Source organism: Capsicum annuum, chromosome 2, assembly GCF_002878395.1.
Source record: "Capsicum annuum cultivar UCD-10X-F1 chromosome 2, UCD10Xv1.1, whole genome shotgun sequence".
NCBI lineage: Eukaryota > Viridiplantae > Streptophyta > Magnoliopsida > Solanales > Solanaceae > Capsicum > Capsicum annuum.
This window is the reverse complement of record NC_061112.1, coordinates 126,935,346-126,958,099: the sequence shown is the minus strand read 5'-3', so window position 1 is coordinate 126,958,099 and position 22,754 is coordinate 126,935,346. Positions and strand designations below refer to the sequence as shown.

The 22,754-nt window shown below is 35.1% G+C and overlaps 1 protein-coding gene across 1 annotated transcript; it reads left to right on the top strand.

Annotated features, from left to right (window-relative positions):
• Positions 1–484: 484 nt before the first annotated feature.
• Positions 485–2,243, top strand: LOC124896004. The gene is made up of 2 exons (XM_047406902.1): positions 485–1,287; positions 1,755–2,243. The coding sequence occupies exons 1-2, from the start codon at positions 525–527 to the stop codon at positions 1,811–1,813; spliced, it is 822 nt and encodes a 273-aa protein (XP_047262858.1). The 5' UTR covers positions 485–524; the 3' UTR covers positions 1,814–2,243.
• Positions 2,244–22,754: the final 20,511 nt, after the last annotated feature.

Below are 22,754 nucleotides of genomic sequence, written 5' to 3'. Positions count from 1 at the left end.
ATAATTTAACTTCTCAATTTTGCATATATATGGAGTATTGTTCATGGCGAAGATGATCGACCAGTTTAATTTAGAGGTCTATTTGAAATTTAAACTTGATGATGAGTTCAAATTTGAAGGTCTTATCATGCTAGACGCATTGAACCTTTGAAATTATGAGTTCGAAATTTGGTATTTGTTTTTACCATATAATTAATATCAGAAGATGGTCGGTTGAGCACCTCGGGTCAGAAACTTATACTAGTTAGCTACCTATATAGGTCAAATTACTTTTGTTATAGATATATATCAAGTAAATCTAGAACAATCTTAACAAACTAATTATTTAACTAGTGTCTCCAGAGATAAGAGGGATGAGCGTAAAAAAGATTAATATTTTATTAGCTATATATATTTGTAATTAAATCTTGAACGTTCTCAGAGAAATTTCTTGATGACAGGAAGATCCAGTTCACGGGCCGTTAGGGGCATACAGGCAGTTGGAACAACAGCTTAAGGAAGAAAAAAGGAACAAACAGCCTCAAATGGTACCATTGGCAAATGCAGCCCAGCTTCCAACAACAACAACATCAGACACAAGTATGCACTTGCCCCCTTTGGCAGTAGATGAGAGTATGGTGGCACCAAGAGCAAATAGTGCAAATAATCCCATGCATACTTATAATCAGCAATTATATAATATGTTGAACACAAATGTACCAAATTATACAAATCCGTTACCACAACATGGATATGGAGGAGAAACCCTAGGAACTACTAGTACTGGTCAAAATTTGTCTGATGTTTGTACCGGCAACAATGGGCTAGGATATGGTAGACCAATTCAACAAGCTCAAAATGCTTTTCCAAGTCATTGTAGTAGACCAATTCAACAAGTTCAAAATGCTTTTATCCCAAGACAAGTTGGGGTTCATCATTCAACAACTCAAAATGTTGCTCATAATGTTCCATTACAACAACAAATATATCCACATAACCATATGATGGATTTGGTACAGGTTAAGAGAAGATTGGAACAAAGTGACCAACATATGAATCCAAGTTTCAGCGGTAGACACATACGAGGAAGAGTAATTGGACCAATTAGTACTACGTCAAGTGCTTTAGTTGGCCCATATGGTCCCATATCAAGTACTAGTTCTGGTACTTTTGTTAACTTGACTGCTGCTACTACTGGGACAATGGTGAGTCCTAGTGTTAATGTAAGACATGTTGATGATCGAAGAAATCAAAGAGCAGCAGCACTTCCTCAAGATTTCACCAACTACATTCACACCAATTTACCAGGTAAATGTTTTATAAGTTTTAAGTTTTATATAACGGTAGTGTAAGTATACACCATTGGATCTTTTTTACCTAATGTCATAGGTAACATATATTATTTCAAGATTATTTTGGATCCTACATGTTAAGTAGCTTACCTCCAGATAATTTTAAATGATCAGACAGTGTAAAAAAACTATTTACCCTATTGGTGTAGAAAGCTTAACTAATTTCCACCGGCTTTATTTTCAAAATTACATATTCCATTTTCTAATCAAGAATTATTCCTAAATTTCTCTTACATGATTTGATCATAAAATTTTATTTACATCGTATGTGTATGTGCATTGAACTTTATAACAAAATTTGTTTATGAACACTGTCAAGGTACTGGAGGTGCTGATTTCATGATACAAGATGTGCAATTTTCAATATTATGATATAACTTTAACCATGTATATCTAATAATGTTCTGTTCTCTATATTTGAAGGTGAACATAACCAGCCACACTTGGAGAATAGAGATGATACAAACTCCAGAAGATTTTAGCAAATTTTACATTATTTTGTAAGATAGTTGCAAATTCAGCAAAAAAAAAAAGTTGTTTTGAAATTCTTCCTCCATTATCCATTTGTAAGTTTTCCTATAAAGTAGTCATAGAGCTATCAAAATGGGCTAGCCCAACCCAACCCAATCTAGTCCAAGTCTCACGAGCCAAAGAATATGATGGGCTAGAACCGGTTGATCATTCACTTTCAAGGGCCTTAAATGTATGACTCAACCCATCCCTAATAGGGTCACAGGTTGGGGCGAACTACCCTTTATTTTTATTAATTTTTTATTAGATTTTCTTTTTCAATCTATATTTGAACTAATAGATGTGACAATTCATTCACATTTCTAACCTATTATTATATGAAGTACATAATTCTATGATGATTTATATTTTTTTAACATTAATACATTGTCAAACACACTTGAATTCATTGATTAAATTATCTTAATTAATATCAACATCTATAATATATTAAGAGTGTGAAAACCCTTCCAAAAGTGATTTAATTTTTTTATCCTTCATTTAAAGACTTTACTTTGGACAAATTCGTCTTTTCACCTTTTTACTTCAATTAATAAATAAATAAAAAATATTTCCTTTTCTACTTTAAATTAAATTTATAGGTCTAATTAAGGACTTTAAGAATATAGGTATAGTATGTGTTGTTTTATTTTTCTAATTTTAGAAGTTCAAAATCAACAAATATTTTGACATCACACATGCATCGTTTGTTTTTGCTCTTTTTTTTTTTTTTTTGTTAAATCATGAAGTCTATTTTGATTAATTAAATAAAAGAAAAGCGAAAGTGTCACGACCCGAACTAGGGCCTGGTCGTGACGGACATCTCGAACCATGAAGGTCCGAACGTCCTACTCAATCTGATCTGGTAATCATGCACAATGCTCATATAATAAAAGAAAATGCGGAATTTTAATCTAATACGAAAACATGGTCATATTCCTGATTCAGTTTAACAATACGGAATGAAATTCAAAAACAACTAAACAACTTCTGAAATAGTCCGCGAGATCTCTACTACATGATCTAAAGATAATTGTCTGAAAAGGTGGGACAAGGTCCTCAGTAGACCAAAACAAAGGAATAACATAATCTGAAATAACAGGCCTTCTGGAATAAAGAGGGCTCACCACTGCACAGATCACTTCTGCTGGACCCCTAGACTGAGCCTCCGAACCTGGGAGGTAGGGGGTCAATACAATTGTACTGGTACGTAGAGCAATCCAAAAATAAAATTTTTGATATAAATGAAATAGTTGAGAGCTAGTCATAAAACATCATATATGATAAAAAAATTCCAAAACACATGGGCATTTTTGATAATCATAAAACCTTTATGTCAATGCAGTCTCTGATCTTTGTATTACTTCTGAGTTAGGTAGCACTCTCCTACAAGTCTGATATTCCACGAGCTATATGGAATCTGCCATTGACTCGACGGGGAAGCCCCCAACCCAAGTATGTCGCAAGGGTTGGAGTGTCTGAGTCTGATACGCCATAGGGCACTAGGCCAGCGTAAAATAATATACCCGAATCGGCAAGTCACGATTTTGGGCAATGATTTGTCTGAACTCGTGCCTTCTTCGTGGAACCACCTAAGCCCTCTTTATGCCCAATTTTAGTCTGTTCTGATATATGCATCATTCTAGTTTCAAAATTTGAAAGTCTGATTTCAAACATGTATTCTACTCTGTTCTGTATTAACATGACATTATCTGAGTTGGTGTCGTCACCAAGACTTACAAGTCCTATTTCTGAGCCATAATGTATCATGTGATTCTTTCAACAAAAACTCAATTCAGAACACCCAAACATGCAAATAGCATAAGAGATTTCATGTTCCGAAAGCACAAGTCAAAACTATGCAAGGATTATCATTCTTTCAATAACAATGTAGTGGTCCTGAAATCTTTATCAAACCATGCAACTCTTTCCATTAGATATTTATATTCAATATTTATCAATACAAACAACCCTCTCTTTTGATTCAAAAATCATATTCATGTCATTGTATAAATCAATACATTTTGTATCATGCTTTTCAAGATGCATTTCAAAACAATCCATATCATATGCAAAATGGGATAAATCACATCAAAAGAGGAATTTCATGTGAGTCATGCTCTCAATTCAAACATCACATTAAAACACATACATACATATATATAGGATTTCAAATCACTTCGGGGGAAGGCCTAAGGACCAAACAATATTAATTAAAGCATCTAAAACATGCTAGTAATGGTAAAATTCAAACCCTTTCCGTAAAATCATGATTTCTAAATTTTTAGCATGAATTAAAGAAGGTTTCTTTGCCCATAAATTTTTAGGAAAACCCCACGTACCTCAATTTTGGAATTTAGTGGATGATTCTTAAAGCCTACAATTTGGGGATTTCAAATCTTCAATCAATCATTAAAACCCACGGTTAAATCTTGAGTAATTTGGATTTTTAGTTTGAAACCCTAGAGAGAGTTTCTTGTGAATTTTTGAAAAAACTATGAATAATATGGTCACTTGGGAGTAGAATCACGTGTTTAAGATGATAAGGGAGGGTGAAAATACCTAATATACCCTTAATGAGATGGAATAAAATATAACTGGGAACTCAATTTTATGGGCCACCGCGATGCGGAGCCATCACGTTGTCCCATTGGTTGGGACCTGGAACTTCAGCGCGATGCGCCACAATCGCGCTAAGCTACTGGAATTTGACAATTGTTAAATATACCCCCTCCGCGACACGCCAAGCACTAAAATGACTGTGTTTTTGGACTAGAACTTAAATTAGCCATAATTTCTTGCCTGGGTATCGGATTTGGATGAAGCTTATATCAACGGAAAGCTCATCAAATTTTCCACATGGTATAAAGTCAAAATTAGGGAAATTATATATATATATATATATATATATATATATGATTTAAACTTTACATACTTTGAAAGTCAAAGAACGAGACTAAGTCCCTTTGACACACCTAAAAAAAAATTCTAGTCTTTAACTCTTAAGAGCATGCTACTAGGAGTTAATACATGCACAACTTTTGCGGGGTGTTACATTATCCTCCCTTGGGATCATTCGTCCCCGAATGATGATGCAGAACACAAACAAGCACGATTTCAAGCATACTAAGGCCATAAAAGAAAAGGACAAAGACTGTACCTTCCATTTCGTCATTCACCGGACCAAATAAGTCCAGGTATCTATCTCTCATGTCTCCTTCTGATTCTCAATTTGCTTCCTCAACTTTCTGATTTTTCCACAACACTTTAACCGAGGCTATTTTTTTGCTCCTCAATTTCCTAACTTTGCGATCCAAGATTGCCACGGGCTCTTCTTCATAGGATAAGGAGTCTGTCACTTTGACCTTATCTACAGGCAATACTAATGAATGGTCTCCAATACATTTCTTTAACATGGATATGTGAAATACCGGATGAACAGAACCTAAACTTGCAGGCAACTCTAACTCATACGCAACCCCACTTATCCTTCTTAAAATCTGGTATGCCCCTATATAGCGAGGACTCAGCTTACCTTTATTCCCGAATCGCATAACTCCCTTCATAGGGGAGACTTTGAGAAATACCCAATCACCAACTTCAAATTCTAGCTCACTTCTTCTAACATTGACATAGGATTTATGTCTACTCTGGGTTGTCTTAAGTTGTTCTCTAATAATATTCATGTCCTCCATTGCCTGATGAACAAGATTAGGCCAAAACAACTGCGTCTCACCTACTTCATACCACCCTATCGGTGACCTACTTCATACTACCCTATCGGTGACCTACATCTTCTCCTATACAATGCCTCGAACGAAGCTATCTTAATACTGGCATGGTAGCTGGTATTGTAAGCCAACTCTATCAATGGCAAGTGATCTACCCAACTACCTTTGAAGTTAATCACACAGGACTTCAACATATCCTCAAGGGTTTGAATTGTGCGCTCAGCTTACCCATCAGTCTGAGGGTGGAATGCAGTACTCAGATTTACTTGGGTACCTAAACCCCCCTAAAAAGATCTCCAAAACTGAGAAGAGAATTGTGTACCTCAATCAGATATGATGGATACAGGTGCTCCATGCAAGTGGACTATCTCCTCAATGTATAACTTGGCATAGTCATCTCCCAAATAGTTGGTCCTCACAGGCAGAAAGTGGGTTGACTTGGTCAGCCGATCTATAATTGCCCAAATAGAATCATACTGGTTTTGGGACCTTAAAATTCCCATGATAAAGTCCATATTGACCATCTGTCACTTCCATAAAGTCCATATTGACCATCTCCTACTTCCACAAAGGCAAAGCTATCTCTTGGGAGGTACCACCTGGCCTCATATCCTCTACTTTCACTTGTTGACAATTCAAACACTTGGCAACAAAGTTACCCACATCACACTTCATATTATTCCACCAGTATATGGTTTTCAGATCATGATACATCTTAGTAGAGCCTGGGTGAACAACATACCTCGAAGTGTGAGCTTCATCAAGGATCCTCTTTCGTAACCCATCTACATCTGGCACACATAGTCTACCCTGATGTCTCAAGATTCCATCACCACCAATTTCAAAAGACATCACCTTCTGTTGAACCACATCTTTCTTGATCTGCATCAAGATGGGATCTTCAACCTGATTCTCTTTAACTTCAGCAGAAAGGAAAGATTTAGCTACCCATGAACAACCATTCCACCATCTTCGAATCGAAGAGTCGTACTCTTAGAGTTGCAAGTCGATGAATATCCTTCACCATATCTCTCTTCCCCTTTTTAACATGCGAAAGGTTGTCCATGGATAACCTGCTGAGGGCGTCGGCTACCACATTTGCCTTGCCCGGATGGTAGTGCAGGCTCATATCATAATCCTTCAAAAGCTCCAACTATCGTCTTTGCCTGAGGTTTAATTCTTTCTCCATGAAAACATACTGTAAACTCTTATGGTTAGTAAATATATCAATATTTACCCCATAGAGATAATGCCGCCAGATTTTAAGCACAAACACCACAACCGCTAACTCCAAGTCATGGGTGAGGTAATTTCGCTCATGCACTTTTAACTTACTAAACACATAAGCCACCACTATACCGTGCTGCATAAGTACACACCCAAGTCCCACACGAGATGCATCACAGTACATAATAAACCCTTACGTACCTTTTGGAAGAGTCAAAACAGGAGCAATTGTCAACTTATCTTTTAACTTCTCAAAACTATTCTCACAAGAGTTAGACCACACAAACTTCACCTTTTTCTGTGTCAACTTAGTGAGAGGTGCAGCTATGGAAGAAAAACTCTTTACAAACCTTTTGTAATACCCCCACTAAACCCAAAAAGTTTTGAATATTAGTTGGAGTCGTGGGTCTGGGCCATTTTCTCACTGCCTCAACATTTTGAGGATCAACATTAATCCCGTCACTAGACACAATATGACCCAAGAAAGTAATAACATTAAGCCAGAATTCAAACTTGGAAAACTTTGCATACAACTTGTGGTCTTTAAGAGTCTGAAGGATGATTCAAAGGTGATTGCATGGTCCTCCTCAAGCTTGGAATAAATTAGAATATCGTCAATGAAAACAATTACAAACATATCTAGAAACTGACGGGGTACTCTATTCATCAAATCCATGAAGGTTTTAGGGGTGTTAGTCAACCCAAAGGACATGACTAAGAATTCATAACGATCGTATCTGGTTTGAAAAGCTATTTTGGGAATGTCTGAATCTTTAACTTTCAACTGATGGTATCCCGAACAAAGGTCTCTCTTTGAAAAACATCTAGCACCTTGAAGTTGGTAAAAAAGATAATCAATTCTAGAAAGAAAATATTTATTTTTATCAGTGATCTTATTCAACTGACGGTAATCTATGCACATACGCAGGGAACCATCTTTCTTTCGCACGAAGAGTACTGGTGTACCCCAGCCCCAGGGATAAACACTAGGACGGATGAAACCTTTGTCTAGAAGATCTACTAGCTGTTCTTTCAACTCTTTTAGTTCTGCAGGAGCCATTTTATATGGCGGAATAGAAATGGGACGGGTGTATGGCAACAAATCAATACCAAAATCTATCTCTCTATCAGGTGGTATCCCTGGGAGATCATCTAGAAAAACTTTTGGGAATTCATTCACCACAGGGACGGACTAAAGAGAAGGGGTTTCGGTACTCGAATCCTTAACCCGAATAAGATGATACAAACAACCCTTAAAAATGAGTTTATGGGCTCTGAGGTAAGATATAAAGTGCCCTCTAGGTGATAAAGAATGCCCCTCCCACTCTACTACTGGTTCATTCGGGAAATAAAAAGTAACTCTTTAGGTTCTACAATTTAGTGTGGCATCGCATGAATGAAGCCAGTCTATCCCTAGGATAGCATCAAAATTAATCATGTCTAGGTCTATGAGGTCTGCCACGGTATCTCGGCCATAAACAGTCACCACACAATTTCTATACACCCTCCTAGCCACAACAAAAATGCCCATCGGAGTGGAAACAGATAAAGGTTCTGAAATTACATCGGGCTCAAACCCAAAACCGAAAGCCATAAAAGGGGTCACATAAGACAAGGTAGACCCGGGATCAAGTAACATATAAGCATCACGGGAAAAGATTTGTAATATACCGATGACTACATCTGGCGAGGCTTCCGCCTCCTGGCGGTTGGACAAAGAATACAGTCAGTTGCACCCACTCTCGACAGCTGAGGTGGCGCCCTTTTGAGGCGGTGGTGGTGTGGAAGAGTTTGCCTTAGAGTTAGCACCACCAACACTCCTTCTAGCCGAAAGACAATCTCTTTGAAAGTGACCCGACTGATCACATGGATAGCATACCAGTGAACCCAGCTGACACCTCCCTAGATTATGCCTACCACAGGTCTCACACCGTGGAAACGTACGATGCTGCTCAGCTACGCTGCCCTGTGACTGGGTATCTTGAGCTCTGGATCTATGCTTAGTTTGGAAACTCTAAGGTCGTCGGTCTACTGGAGGTCTGGGCACTGGCAGTGGACTGTGCATTACCTCAATTCTTCTTCTTTTGCCATCTATCTCCCTAATTACCACTTCGTGGATGACTGTGGTTCTGATCCATTGTTTTGAATCTCTTTGCTTACCTGTCCTTCTCCCTAGATTCTGCGATTCTCTTCTTCTATTCCTCTACCTGTTGCATATGCACTGATAGCCTATAGAAGTCCATGTCCCTGTTCAGCATAGCCCCCTTTCATTCAAGCACTAAGTCATTTGAAAGGCCAGACGCAAATTTTCTCATTCAGGTTCTCATATTACCAGCTATCTCTGAGCATAATGAGCCAGCTGGTTGAACTTCAAAGTGTACTCCTTGACACTCATCTTTCCTTGCTTAAGGTTTATAAATTCCTCAGCTTTAGCTTCCCTTAACTCAAGAGGAATGAACCGGTCAAGGAAGGCTTCCACAAACTCGCCCCATATTGTGGGCTCAGCACTCTCAGCCTTAGAATCCTCCCATTCGTTATACGATTGGTTCGCTATATGCTTCAGCTGGTAAGTTTCTAACTCAACCTCCTCTACCTCATATACATTCATCACCTTAAAGATCTTCTCCATCTCGTCCACAAACTCCTGTGGATCCTCGTCTACCTTGGTACTAGTAAACTTGGACAGGTTTATCCTTATGAACTGGCCCACTCTTGTAGCCTTAAATGTAATAGATGTAGACCCAATATCTTCAGACCATTAAGTCTGTGTTGCTACTAACTGTGCAAGCATATGAATGGACAGTCTGAGTTTCGCATTAAATACCCCTCTCTCGCAAGGCTGAGTGCGGTTAGTCCCCATTGAGGGAGCTCTGGGTGCCCTAGGTGGGCTAGTCTGAATAGGTGGGACTCCTGGAGTAGCATCAATCTCCAGAGTCTGTGTTCTATTTTGGGTCCTCATCCCATGAGTGGGACAGACCTCATCTGTCTATGCATTCTGATCGACAGTACGGCGGAGAGGCATGATTATTTTTCTGAAACACAAGAGACCATTGATTAGGGGACAATTCAGACTCTGAAGCACGAACTAAACCACAAAGAAGAGAAACATTCCTAAACGCCTAGTAGCCTCTTGCTTATAAGTGTGGCGCGCTATACAACCATAAATAAGATTCTACCCAAAGTGATTTCACAGACACCCTGGGACTATGAACCGTGCTCTAATACCAAGTTTTTCACGACCCAAACTAGGGCCTGGGCATGATGGACATCTCGAACCATGAAAGCCCGGACATCCTACTCAATCTGATCTGGTAATCATGCACAATGCTCATATAATAAAAGAAAACACGGAATTTTAATCTAATATAGAAACATGGTCATACTACGAATTCAGTTTAACATTATGGAATGAAATTCAAAAATAACTAAACAACTTCTGAAATAGTCCGCAAAATCTCTACTATATAATCTAAAGATAACTGTCTGAAAAGATGGGACAAGGCCCCATTAGACCAAAACAAAGGAATAACATAATCTAAAATAACAGGCCTTCTGGAACAAAGAAGGCTCACCACTGCACAGATCACTTCTCTATGGATACTCTACTGATTAGTCGGACCCCTAGACTGAGCCTTTGAATCTGGGAGGTAGGAGGTCAATACAATTGTACTGGTACACAGAACAATCCAAAAATAAAGCTTTTGATATAAATAAAATAGTTGAGAGCTAGTCATAAAACATCATATATGATAATAAAATTCCAAAACACATGGGCATTTTTGATAATCATAAAACCTTTATGTCAATGCAGTCTCTGATCTTTGTATTACTTCAGAGTTAAGTGGTGGCACTCCCCAACAAGTCTGATATTCCATGGGCTATATAGAATCCGCCATTGCCTCGGCGGGGAAGCCCCCAACCAAAGTTTGATGCAAGGGTTGGAGTTTTTGAGTCTGATACGCCACAGAGAACTAGGCTAGCATAAAATAATATACCCGCATTGGTAAATCATGATTTTGTGCAATGAGTTGTTTGAACTCGTGCCTTTTTCGGGGAACCACCTAAGCTCTCTTTATGCCCAATTTTAGTCTGTTCTGATACATGCGTCATTTTAGTTAAAAATCTGAAAGTCTGATTTCAAACATGCATTCTATTCTGTTCTGTATTAACATGGCATTATCTGAATTGGTGTCGTCACACCAAGACTTGTAAGTCTTATTTCTGAGCCATAATGCATCATGCATGATTCTTTTATCAAAAACTCAATTCAGACCAACCAAACATGCAAATAGTATAAGAGATTTCATGTTTCGATAGTACAAGTCAAAACTATGCAAGGATTATCATTCTTTCAATAACAAGTGGTGGTCCTGAAATCTTTGTCAAACCATGCAACTCTTTCTATTAGATATTTATATTCAATATTTATCAATACAAACAACCCTCTCTTTTGATTCAAAAATCATATTCATGTCATTGTATAAATCAATACATTTTGTATCATGCTTTTCAACATGCATTTCAAAATAATCCATATCATATGCAAAATGGGATAAATCATATCAAAAGAGGGATTTCATGTGAGTCATGCTCTCAATTCAAACATCACATTAAAACACATACATACATATACATAGGATTTGAAATCACTTCGGGGGAAGGCCTAAAGACCAAACAATATTAATTAAAGCATCTAAAACATGCTAGTAAGGGTAAAATTCAAACCCTTTCCGTAAAATCATGATTTCTAAATTTTTAGCATAAATTAAAGAAGCTTTCTTTGCCCATAAATTTTTAGAAAAACCCCACGTACGTCAATTTAGGTATTTAGTGGATGATTCTTGAAGCCTACGATTTGGGGATTCCAAATCTTCAATCAATCTTGAAAACCCACGGTTAAATATTGAATAATTTAGATTTTTAGTTTGAAACCCTAGAGAAAGTTTCTTGTGAATTTTTGAAGAAACTATGAATAATGTGGTCACTTGAGAGTAAAATCACGTGTTAAGCTGATAAGGGGGGTGAAAAATACCTAATATACCCTTAATGAGACGGAATAAAATATAACTGGGAACCCAATTTTATGGGCCACCGCGATGCGCCACAATCGCGGTGGCTCACTGAAAATTGACAAATGAGATTCTTAGGGTCACCGCGACGCGGAGCCATCGCATTGTCCCACTAGTTGGGACCTGGAACTTCAGCGCGATTGTCTGGTTGGGACCTGGAACTTCAGCGCGATGTGCCACAATCGCGCTAGGCTACTGGAATTTGACAATTGTTAAATAGAGCCCCCTCCCCTCCGCGATGCGCCAAGCACTAAAATGATGATGTTTTTCGACTAGGACTTAAACTAACCATAATTTCTTGCCCGGGTAACGGATTTGGGCGAATCTTATATCTACGAAAAGCTCATCAAATTTTCCACATGATAAAAAGTTAAAATTAGGGAAATTATATATATATATGGTTTAAACTTTACTCACTTTGGAAGTCAAAGAATGAGACTAAGTCCCTTTGACACTTAAAATTTTTTTGTAGTCTTTAACTCTAAGAGCATGCTACTAGGAGCTAATACATGCACGACTTTTGCGGGGTGTTACAAAAAGTCTTCACAAAATTAAGAATGACACGATAAACATATAAAAAGGACAAAAGCTAAAACTCTTATTTGTATCGTTTATCTTATTTGGAATTCATATTATTCTAATATTGGTAAATAATTTATGAAAAAAATAAAAATTTATCATATTTAGATAATTTCTTTCTTGAAGGAAAAAATTTTGAACTTCTATAAATTGAATATTCTTCTTCAACAATTCAATGACATCTATAATGAAAATATGAAATAAGATTTATTTATTTTTGGTATTAGATTGTTCTTTATTTTCTACGATAGAACCTAGTCAAATTGAACAACTTTATGGATTATAAAGCACTAATATCGGCTTACTAAAGACACCAACAATAATTTAAGAAATCGCCAATGTATTCACCTACTTTACTTTTATCTTAGACATTAACAAATACTATATAACTAATTTAATAAATTCTCCATTTTTACATGTTCAAAAGATGTTGAATTTAATTCTTGTATTTATTTTTTCTATTTAAACAACTATCGTATTTAGTGTAACATTTGAACTCGTTAAAATGAGGTACATGCGCGAAGCGCTTACACCTGAACTAGTTCATCTAAATTCTTATACAAATTTAATAAGTTAAACAATATCAAAAACTCATATATCAAAAATTAATAATATTGAAAATTCACTTAAAAATATTATCGCTTTGAATTTGGGTAATGTTATGCAATCAATTTCGAGTAGCTGCAACAAGTGTTTGAACATTTCATGATGGATGTAATTTTTATATTTATGATTAGAAATTTTAGTATTAGCCATTTAATGCTAAATGGGTAAAATATTGTGTAAGATACTAGGTAAAATTTATTGAGTAATCATTATTTATATTTTTAATTCTTTTTTCTATATTTTTCTTTTAATTTTAAATTTAAATTGAGTAACAATAACAAATGAAACATGTATACTTGATGATTAAGATTTAACACTTGGTAAGTTAAATAGTATCTAGGATATTAAACTTATTCAATAACTACTATTCTTAATTATTACTTTTTCTTTTACAATATTCATATATTTTTAATTTAAATTAAATAGTATTTTAGCCCACAGGTTGGCCAGTCTAGCCTCAAGGGTCAGCGATCTAACTTGGATTAGGCTTATAAGCCCCAGTTTTAAATGGACTCAAAAATTATAACCCAAGCCAACCCTAATAGCGGGCTGAGTTGGGTCGGCATCAAGGGCCAAGCCCATTTTGACGTCTCTAAGTAGTCGTGTTATTCTCTTTACACTTTGTTTGGATGGTGGTTTGCCATAGTTTCATAATGTACGGTATTGTATGGTATGGTAATGTACTGTACATCAGTGGCACAGCCAGAATTTTCATTAAGAGGGTTCAAAATAAAAAAAAGTAGACATAAAAACTAGCGGAAGGAGGTTTAGCATCAATTGTATATATATAAAATAATTTTAACCATATATAAATAGTACTCTCTCCGTTTTTGTACATAATTTTTAAAGTTTTAAGTATTTAATTAGAATGTAATCAACGATTTTGTAAATATTTAACTTTAAAATAATGAAAGATTTTAAATATAGAAACAAAAAAGAAAAATAACCGTTTCATAAATATGGTTCAAATTGACATACCATAAATATTAAACTTATTCAATAACTACTATTCTAAATTATTACTTTTTCTTTCACAATATTCATATATTTTTAATTTAAATTAAATAGTATTTTGGCTCATGGGCCGGCCAGCCTAGCCTCAGTCAAGCCTCAAGGGCCAGTGGACTAACTTGAATTGGCCTTATAAGCCCCAATTTTAAATGAACTCAAAAATCGTAATCCAATCCAACCCTAATAGCAGGCTGGGTTGGGCAGCCTTAAGGGCCAAGCCCATTTTGACGGCTTTAGTTAGTCATGTTATTCTCTTTACACTTTGTTTGGATGGTGGTTTGCCATGGTTTCATAATGTACAGTATTGTATGGTATATGGTAATGTACTGTACATTAGTGGCGGAGCCAGAATTTTCATTAAGAAGGTTCAAAATCGAAAAAAGTAGACATACGAACTAGCGTAAGGGGGTTTAACATCAATTGTATATATATAAAAAATAATTTTAACCATATATAAATTGCAGTATAATTTTCCGTCGAAGGGGGTTGGGATGAACCCCCTAATCATAAGGTGGCTCCGCCACTACTGTACAGTATAATATAAGACAATGTTTGGATGAACTGTATCGTTTGTTACTGTTTCATAAGTAACAGTTTTATTGTTTGGTTCAATGATATGGTATTGTATCGTAACTAGTAAGTTTACTAAAATACCCTTAATTATTATAAATGTTAACTTTATCAATAATTATTTATAAAATAATTTTCTTCCTGTTAATCTGCCACAAATTATACCATCTAAATATATTAACTTGTTAAATTCATGTATATTTTAACAAAATCAATACAAGAGTAGATCAAAATAAATTTAATTTGATTCAATTTTTATAGTAAGAAATTTCATTTTCTTTTGATATTTTTAAATGTGACCACCAACGACAACTACAAAGTTTGAATGCATCTTTTATGTATGCTACGGGTTTGTTTTGTATGAAATTTAAAAAAATCTAGAAAAATAAATTATTTCTTACTTATTTTCTTGTGTTTGTTACGCAAATAGAAAAATATTTTTTAAAAAATATTTGTATATATTTAATACAAACAATGAGAACGAATAGAATAAGAGGGGTGGGGTAAGAAAAAATTATGAAAAAATTGAGAGTGGGGAAGTGGAGGGGATCGAGGGTAGAGGTAGGGGTGGGGTAAAAAATTCTTTTAAATTTTTTTCAAAAATAAATTAAAAAATATTTTACTATGAATGGGTGCGGGGGGCTGGTAGGATGTGTTAGTAGGATAAGAAATTTTTTTAAATTTTTTTTTACAAAATAAAAAGTATAAGCTCAGGAAAGGGCCTGGTAAGTAGTGGGGGAGGGTAGGGATGGGTAAGGGTAAGAAATTTTTTTTTAAGTTTTTAAAAAATTAAACAATATTGATTTGAGGGGTTGGTAAGTGGTTGGGGATGAGTAAAAATTTTTTGTATATATTTAATAGAATTAATGAGAACGAATAGAATAAGGGGAGGGGGGGGACGAGATAAGAAAAAAATTATGAATTTTTTGATTAAAAAAATATTTGGGAGTGGAGAAGTGGAGGAGGGGATAGAGGGTAGAGGTAGGGGTGGGGGGAAAAAAAATTTTAAAATTTTTTAAAAATAAATTAAAAAATATTTTATTATGGATGGGTGTGGGGGATTGGTAGGAGGTGTTAGTAGGATAAGAAATTTTCGTTAAAACTTTTTACAAAATAAAAAATATTAGCTCGAGAGAGGGCCTGGTAAGTGATAGGGGAGGGTAGAGATGGGTGAGGGTAAGATATTTTTTTTAAAATATTTTAAAAAATAAAAAAAATTGATTTGAGGGGTTGGTACGTAGCGGGGGATGGGTAGGGATGGGTGAGGGTGGGGTAAGAAAAAATTTTAAATTTCTTTTTCAAAAAATTGGGGTGGGAGTTTGGTAAGAGATGGGGTCGGGAACACGGTAGGGGTGTGCTGAGAAAAAAGTTTAAAATTTTCTTTTAGAAGAAAATTTTTAATTTCTTTTTGGGTCGGGGAGGGGGAGGGGTAAGAGGTGAAGTTAAATAATATTGGATAATGGGTAAAATAGAATTATATAATATTAAATAAGAGCATAATAGTAAAAAATTAAGCAAATTATGAAATACCACCAAATCGGCGATTACATAAAATAAGAGTTTTCATGGTTATTAAATCATATCATACCACATTTTAAAAAGGCAGTACCCATCGACAGACACCTAAAATTTCAGTGATCTTTCACTTTGGCGCCTAGGATAGACAACGTTCATTTTTGGCACCTCAACTAACATCCAAGTGTGTTATTTTGACACTTTTGTTGAGTCATCAGTGCACGTGAGCTACACGCATTTTGAACATGTTTTAGGGGTATTTTCATAATTTTTTCATCTCTCTTATCTTTCTTCCTCCCTCTCTCTTTCATTAATTTCCACCATTTTTTCCGTCAACTTTGATTAATTTTTCACATTTTTTTCCTTCAACTACAGTATAAAATACATGCATATTGCATATTTTTGTAAAATATGCTGATTGTGCCATTAATTTTATTTCTTTTCAATTTAGTGTCTCTCAATTTGATCCAATATACCCATTTTGGGATAAAAAAATTGCATATTTTTCTTGCGTTTTTCTTTAATTTGATTAAAACTCATTTTTCTACACATGAATCACCATAAAAAGGAGAAAAAATTATGTTTGTGTGTTCAATGGCGGTCATCAACGGCGTCATTCTCTACTTTTTTAGAATTTGGGGTTTTAAGGATTCAAGAGGGGTGGGGGTGAGTTAGAGAAGATAATGTTGGGAGTGGGATGTTGAAGAAGATGTTTTTGGGATATATTTGTAGGAGGAGGAGGCGACACTAAAGGAAAACTAACCTTGCTGCTGTATTGAATCCAATTGATATCATGAACACCCAACCAAAAAATGTCATGCTTTTAATTTGTTGTTTTACGCCAAAATAAAGGGAAACAACAACAAGGTTAGCCAATTGAAAATAGTCAAGTGACTATATCCAAAGCACCACATTGCAGCTGTATTTTGGTGAAGAAGATGATTTTGGAGGTGGGGTGGGTGGGGAGGAGGGGTAATTTATTGATGGCTTTCTTTAAATTTAAATTAATTATTTAAAATTATTTTGGACAAAAATGACAAATGTCGGCATATATTCGTTATTTTACACATCAACAATGTGTGTATTACACGCACGTTGCATGTTTTTATCGATTGTGTAAAATGTGCCAAAATGACACATCGAATTGCTAGCTGAGGTGTAAAAAGTGAACAATGTCTACTTTAAGTGTCAAAGTGAAGGATCGTTGAAACTTTTGTCTGTCGATGAGTTCCGCCTTTTAAAAAAAGAGTAACGACATTCCCCCCCCCCCCCCCCAAACTTGTCCTCTCAACTCACACTACAACAAACAGGTATTATAGCGGTGACATTTAGTGTCGAGTCAATTTATTGCTGCAGAAACATCATATTCAATGGCGACAAAAATTGTCGCTTTAATACATCAACTTTTAGCAGCGACTAATTTTTCTCGCCTCTAATACGCGTCACTATACTAAAATTTTTAGTTCCCGCGAACAAAAATTTTTTGCTCCATTTTTATAGTGGCAATAAATATAAAGTCGCCTCTAAAAGTAATTATGTGCCGACAATGTCGCCTCTAAAATTAATTAATTTTACATTTTAATATTATAATAGTGGAAAATTTCTAGTATATTTTAAGAAGACATCGACCTTTAGCAGCGACTAATTTTGTCGACGCTAATACGCATTACTGTACTAAAATTTTTAGTTCCCGCGGATAAAATATTTTGGCTCCATTTTTATAGTGGCAACAAATATATGGTCGCCTCTAAAAGTAATTGATTTTACATTTTAATATTATAATAGTTAACTTCTAGTACCTTTTAACAAAACAAAGAAAAAAATAAAGACTTACACATCCTAAAGCAAAACAAAATAGATTGTAAATTCCTCTATCTACTATTGAAAGCAAGAAAAAACCAATTGTGTTCCAGTGAAAAGCACAAAGAGAAAAAAAGTAAAGGAATTAATTGTTGTTGTTGTCTTTAATCTCTTTATGCCATGGCTTTCCTAGTAAGTCTTTCTCTAATTATTTACTGATGATTTCTCATGTTTTACTTGCAACTAGAGTAATAATCAACTCTCTTTCACTCTTTTCTCAACTACAATAGTACTCTGCTTCCTTCGTTCGTACCGTCGTTTTCCACCATCTCTTCAACACCATTTTTCTTTTGCTCTAATCTAAACTAAAACCTCGAATTTGAAACAAAATGGGTTAGATTTGTTGGTCAAAGTTGCTCAAATTTTTTGATTAAAGTTTGTTGGTCAAAGCTACTCATCTCTTCAACAGATCTATGCTTGAAATTCTTAAGTTTTCTTAAATTTTGTGCTCCATAAGGTAAGTGGTCAAAATTCGTTTTGGTATTTTTGGATTAAATATTTATTTAACCCAATTATTAGATTTGAAGATAAAGATTTTAATCCAAAGTTTGTACTGGGTATTTTTTTTAATCCAAAGGTATGTATTTTTTTTTTGAGATTGCATATAAAAATTCTTTAACCCAGTTGAAAATTTGCAGGAATAGAATTCTCTAAGGTCAAAGGAGGAAGGAATAGAGTTCTTAATTTTTGAGGTTATAGAGTCAAAGGTAACATTTATGTTTATCCCTATTCACAAGTTTCGTGCTTTTTTCTAGTGCTGAACTAATAAATGATGAATGTGGTAATCCAAACTCAGAGAGATTCTTGTATGCATCTTCATAATCCTTAAAAAAGGCCTCTTTATTCTGTCACAGAAAAAAATCTTTTGAGTCTGCTTGGCCAGAAAGTTGAAGATAATGTGATGTTTTGGGCCACCGTAGATATGTGCACACTGTTAAATCAAAAGAAAGTTATCAAAAAATATCATTGATTTCTCGTGACACAAACAATTCCGTCCATTTTGCTCGCACATTATCGGAGAGAGTAGCGATAGAGCTTAATGTAAGAAGTGTCACAGGAAGATGCACCTACCCTAAGCTGTAACATATTTCAGTGGCATAACTTAACCTTTATCCAAATAGAAAAAGTAAAAACCAGTGGCGTTCCCATAATGTGGGTTTTTTCTTATGCTAGTCAATTCCTAGTAATAGACATCAAGATGTGTTTGAATTTATCATCCATATGAGTTATAATAGATCTTAGCTGCCTTGTTGGTTTTTCAATACGGTGATAAACAAAAGCAGATAAATTTTCTGTCATTTTAGTTGCCTTGCTGATTTTTCAATGTTATTTTCCTTATTAAATGATGCAAGTTGTGTGTTGCGACATGAACTATCATAATTCCATTGCAACATGAACTATCATAGTTTCCTTATATTTGTCTTCATCCTTTTATGTTTCAATCTCTCTATGTATCTTTCTATGTTAGATGAAATAATCACACGATATGATATGAACTTGTGTAGAATTACCCAGGCTTTAGTTAGATACAAGCAGGTGCATCTTAGAAATTCTACTTGAAGTTGGTGCGGATTTAACTATCTTGTATTTATTTTCATACTTGTATCATTAATTAATTAATTGATTTGTTTTAATGATATAAAAGCTAGGGATGGATAAAAGTTGGTTGAATATCTCGAACAGAGCTGACCAAAGATATAAAGATGGAGTAGATAACTTTCTTAATTGGGCATTTAATCAATCTGGGGTGAGCACTATTATTCGATGTCCTTGTAAGGAGTGTAGAAACACTGTGTTCAAGCTGAGAATTGATGTACGGCTACACTTGTTGAATAATGGCTTCTGGGCTTCCTATAAAGTGTGGGAATATCATGGAGAAGTGTTGGATAAGGTTGAAAGTTCTGATGTTGCAGGTAGTGAAAAAGTAGAAGATGATGATGTTATTGAAATGATTCATGATTCTTGTGGATATACAAATATGCATGATACTACTAATTCTCGGGAGGGCAATGAAGATCCAAATGTGCATGCAACAAAGTTTTATAGATTATTAGAAGATACTCAGACAGAACTTTATCCGGGCTGCACAAAAGTATCAAAATTGTCTTTTGTTGTTAAATTACTTCACTTGAAGTGCCTTAACCATTGGAGCAACAAATGGATGGATGAGTTGTTAAACTTCTTTAAAGATGTTCTCCCTGAGGGTTCATTTGTAGCCAAGTCTTTCTATGAAGCAAAGAAAGTTATTTCTGATCTTGGCTTAGGGTACACAAAAATTGATGCATGTAAGAATGATTGTATATTATATTGGCGCAATTATGAGAATTTACAATCATGTCCAAAGTGTAGTGAATCTCGATGGAAGGCAGAAGAACATAAAGGAAAGAAAGTAGCTCATAAAGTATTGCGGCATTTTCCAATCAAACCAAGACTTCAAAGATTGTACATGGCAAAAGAGACGGCAAAAAAGATGAAGTGGCACAAAGAGGAAAATATTGATGATGGTGTCATGCGACATCCATCCGACTCAATTGAATGGAAATCCTTTGATGAGCGCCATCCTACCTTTTCAGCTGACTTAAGAAATATTCGATTAGGTTTAGCAAGTGATGGGTTTCAACCTAATGGTAATATGAGTTCCAATTATAGTATTTGGCCTGTCGTGCTAGCTACATATAATTTGCCACCATGGGATTGCATGAAAAGTTCATATTTCATGATGACTCTTCTTATTCCGGGCCCTAAATGTCCAGGTAATGATATTGATGTATACTTACAACCAATGATTGAAGAGCTGAATGAATTATGGAATGGGGTGGATACTTATGATGCATACTCAAAATCTAATTTTCTTATGCGTGTTGCTCTCATATGGACGATTAATGACTTTTCTACATATGGTAACCTTTCAGGATGGTCAACCAAAGGTAAGTTTGTATGCCCTTGTTGCCATAAAGATACGCACTCAATTTCCTTACGTAATAAGTTTTGTTATATGGGTCATCACCGTTTTCTTCCTATGAACCATCCATGGCGTAGAAATAGAGTTTTATCTGATGGAAAAGTTGAAATGGGGGTTGCACCTATTCCTTTAACTAATGTTGAAGCACTTGTTCAATTACATGATTTAGGTAATGTGACTTTTGGTAAAGGCCAAAAAAGAAAGTGTAATGTTTGTAAAGATGCTTATAATTGGAAGAAGAAAAGTATATTTTTTGAATTGTCTTATTGGGATGGTCATCACCTACGACATAACCTTGATCCGATGCACATAGAAAGAAATATGTCTGAAAGTTTTTTATCAACTATAATGAATATGGTTGGAAAGACAAAGGACACATTGAAAAGTAGATATGATTTGGTGGACCTTGGAAATAGGCAAAGTTTGCATCTAATTGAGGATGGTGATAATATTTTTATACCGGCGGTATGCTATACTTTGTCCCCTGAAGAGAAGTTGAAGTTACGCGACTTCTTAGCTAATTTGAAGGTTCCAGGTGCCTTTTCATCAAATATCTCTAGGTGTGTTAACGTGCTTGAGAAAAAGATACATGGATTGAAGTGTCATGATCATCATGTATTATTGCAAGATATTTTACCAGTAGCAATACATGGTTTATTGCCTAAGGAAGTTTGTGAACCAATTATTGCCTTAGGCAAATTTTTCAAGAATCTATATTCTAAATGCCTGACAATTGAAGATCTTGATATCCTAGAGGCTGAAATTCCTATCATACTGTGCAAACTTCAAATGGTTTTTCCTTCGGCGTTTTTTGATATCATGATTCATTTGCCAATTCACATGGCAAGAGAGGCAAAACTCGGTGGACCCATTCAATATCGTAACATGTATCCTTTTGAGAGGTATTGTATCATTCAAAAATTTAATTGTCGATATATATTATATGTGATATTCTATAATTATATAAATGAGATATCTTTATATAGGTATTTGCGAGAACTTAAAGCATATAATCGCAACAAAGGTTGTCTAGAAGGTTCAATTGCTAAAGGGCATTTGGCAGAGGAAAGCCTTAAATTTTGTTCACGATATTTAAAAAACATCTCAACTAAGTTAATAAATCAACTAGAAATGACGATGAATCTGTGTCAAATGGTGAGATGTCTATCTTTAAACACTATGGACAAACAAAAAGGGCTTCAGATCGAGGAAATATTCTACCTCATGATGAGTTCAATGAAGCATGTATTTATGTGCTTGAAAATTATGAAGAGATTTCACAATACAGGGAGTAAGTGTATTACTAGTTCAAATATAATTTGTCATTAATATAATTCAGTCAATCTTAATTAACACAAATTATAGGGAATACATGAGACAGATTGAAGCAGAAGGTTCAACACATGCTCATATAGTGCATAACAATGGATTTATGGATTGGTTTCGTGCACGCGTAGGTTTCTAATTAAACGAATCAATAAATATTAGTATTTTTCAATGTTTTGACACTAGTCATAATAGTGTTGCTTGTTTTTGTAGATATTTTTACTATCTTCACAAGGTCGTGCAAATGATGATATCATAAGTCTAGCTGTTGGTCCAGAACCATTGGTACATCGATATTAAACATGTATGGTTAATGGATTTAGATTTCAAACAAAAGATCTTATGAGAAAAACACAGAACAATGGAGTTCTTGTGAGAGGAGATATTTCAGACTATAATAAGGAGTATTATGGTGTATTGGAGGATATCTATGAGTTGCGTTATAGAGAAAATAGAA

Coding starts and splice junctions, on each gene's coding strand:
- LOC124896004 (XM_047406902.1), top strand. CDS start 525: ATGGTACCATTGGCAAATGCAGCCCAGCTTCCAACAACAACAACATCA. Junction 1,288..1,754: donor CATTCACACCAATTTACCAG/GTAAATGTTTTA, acceptor CTATATTTGAAG/GTGAACATAACCAGCCACAC.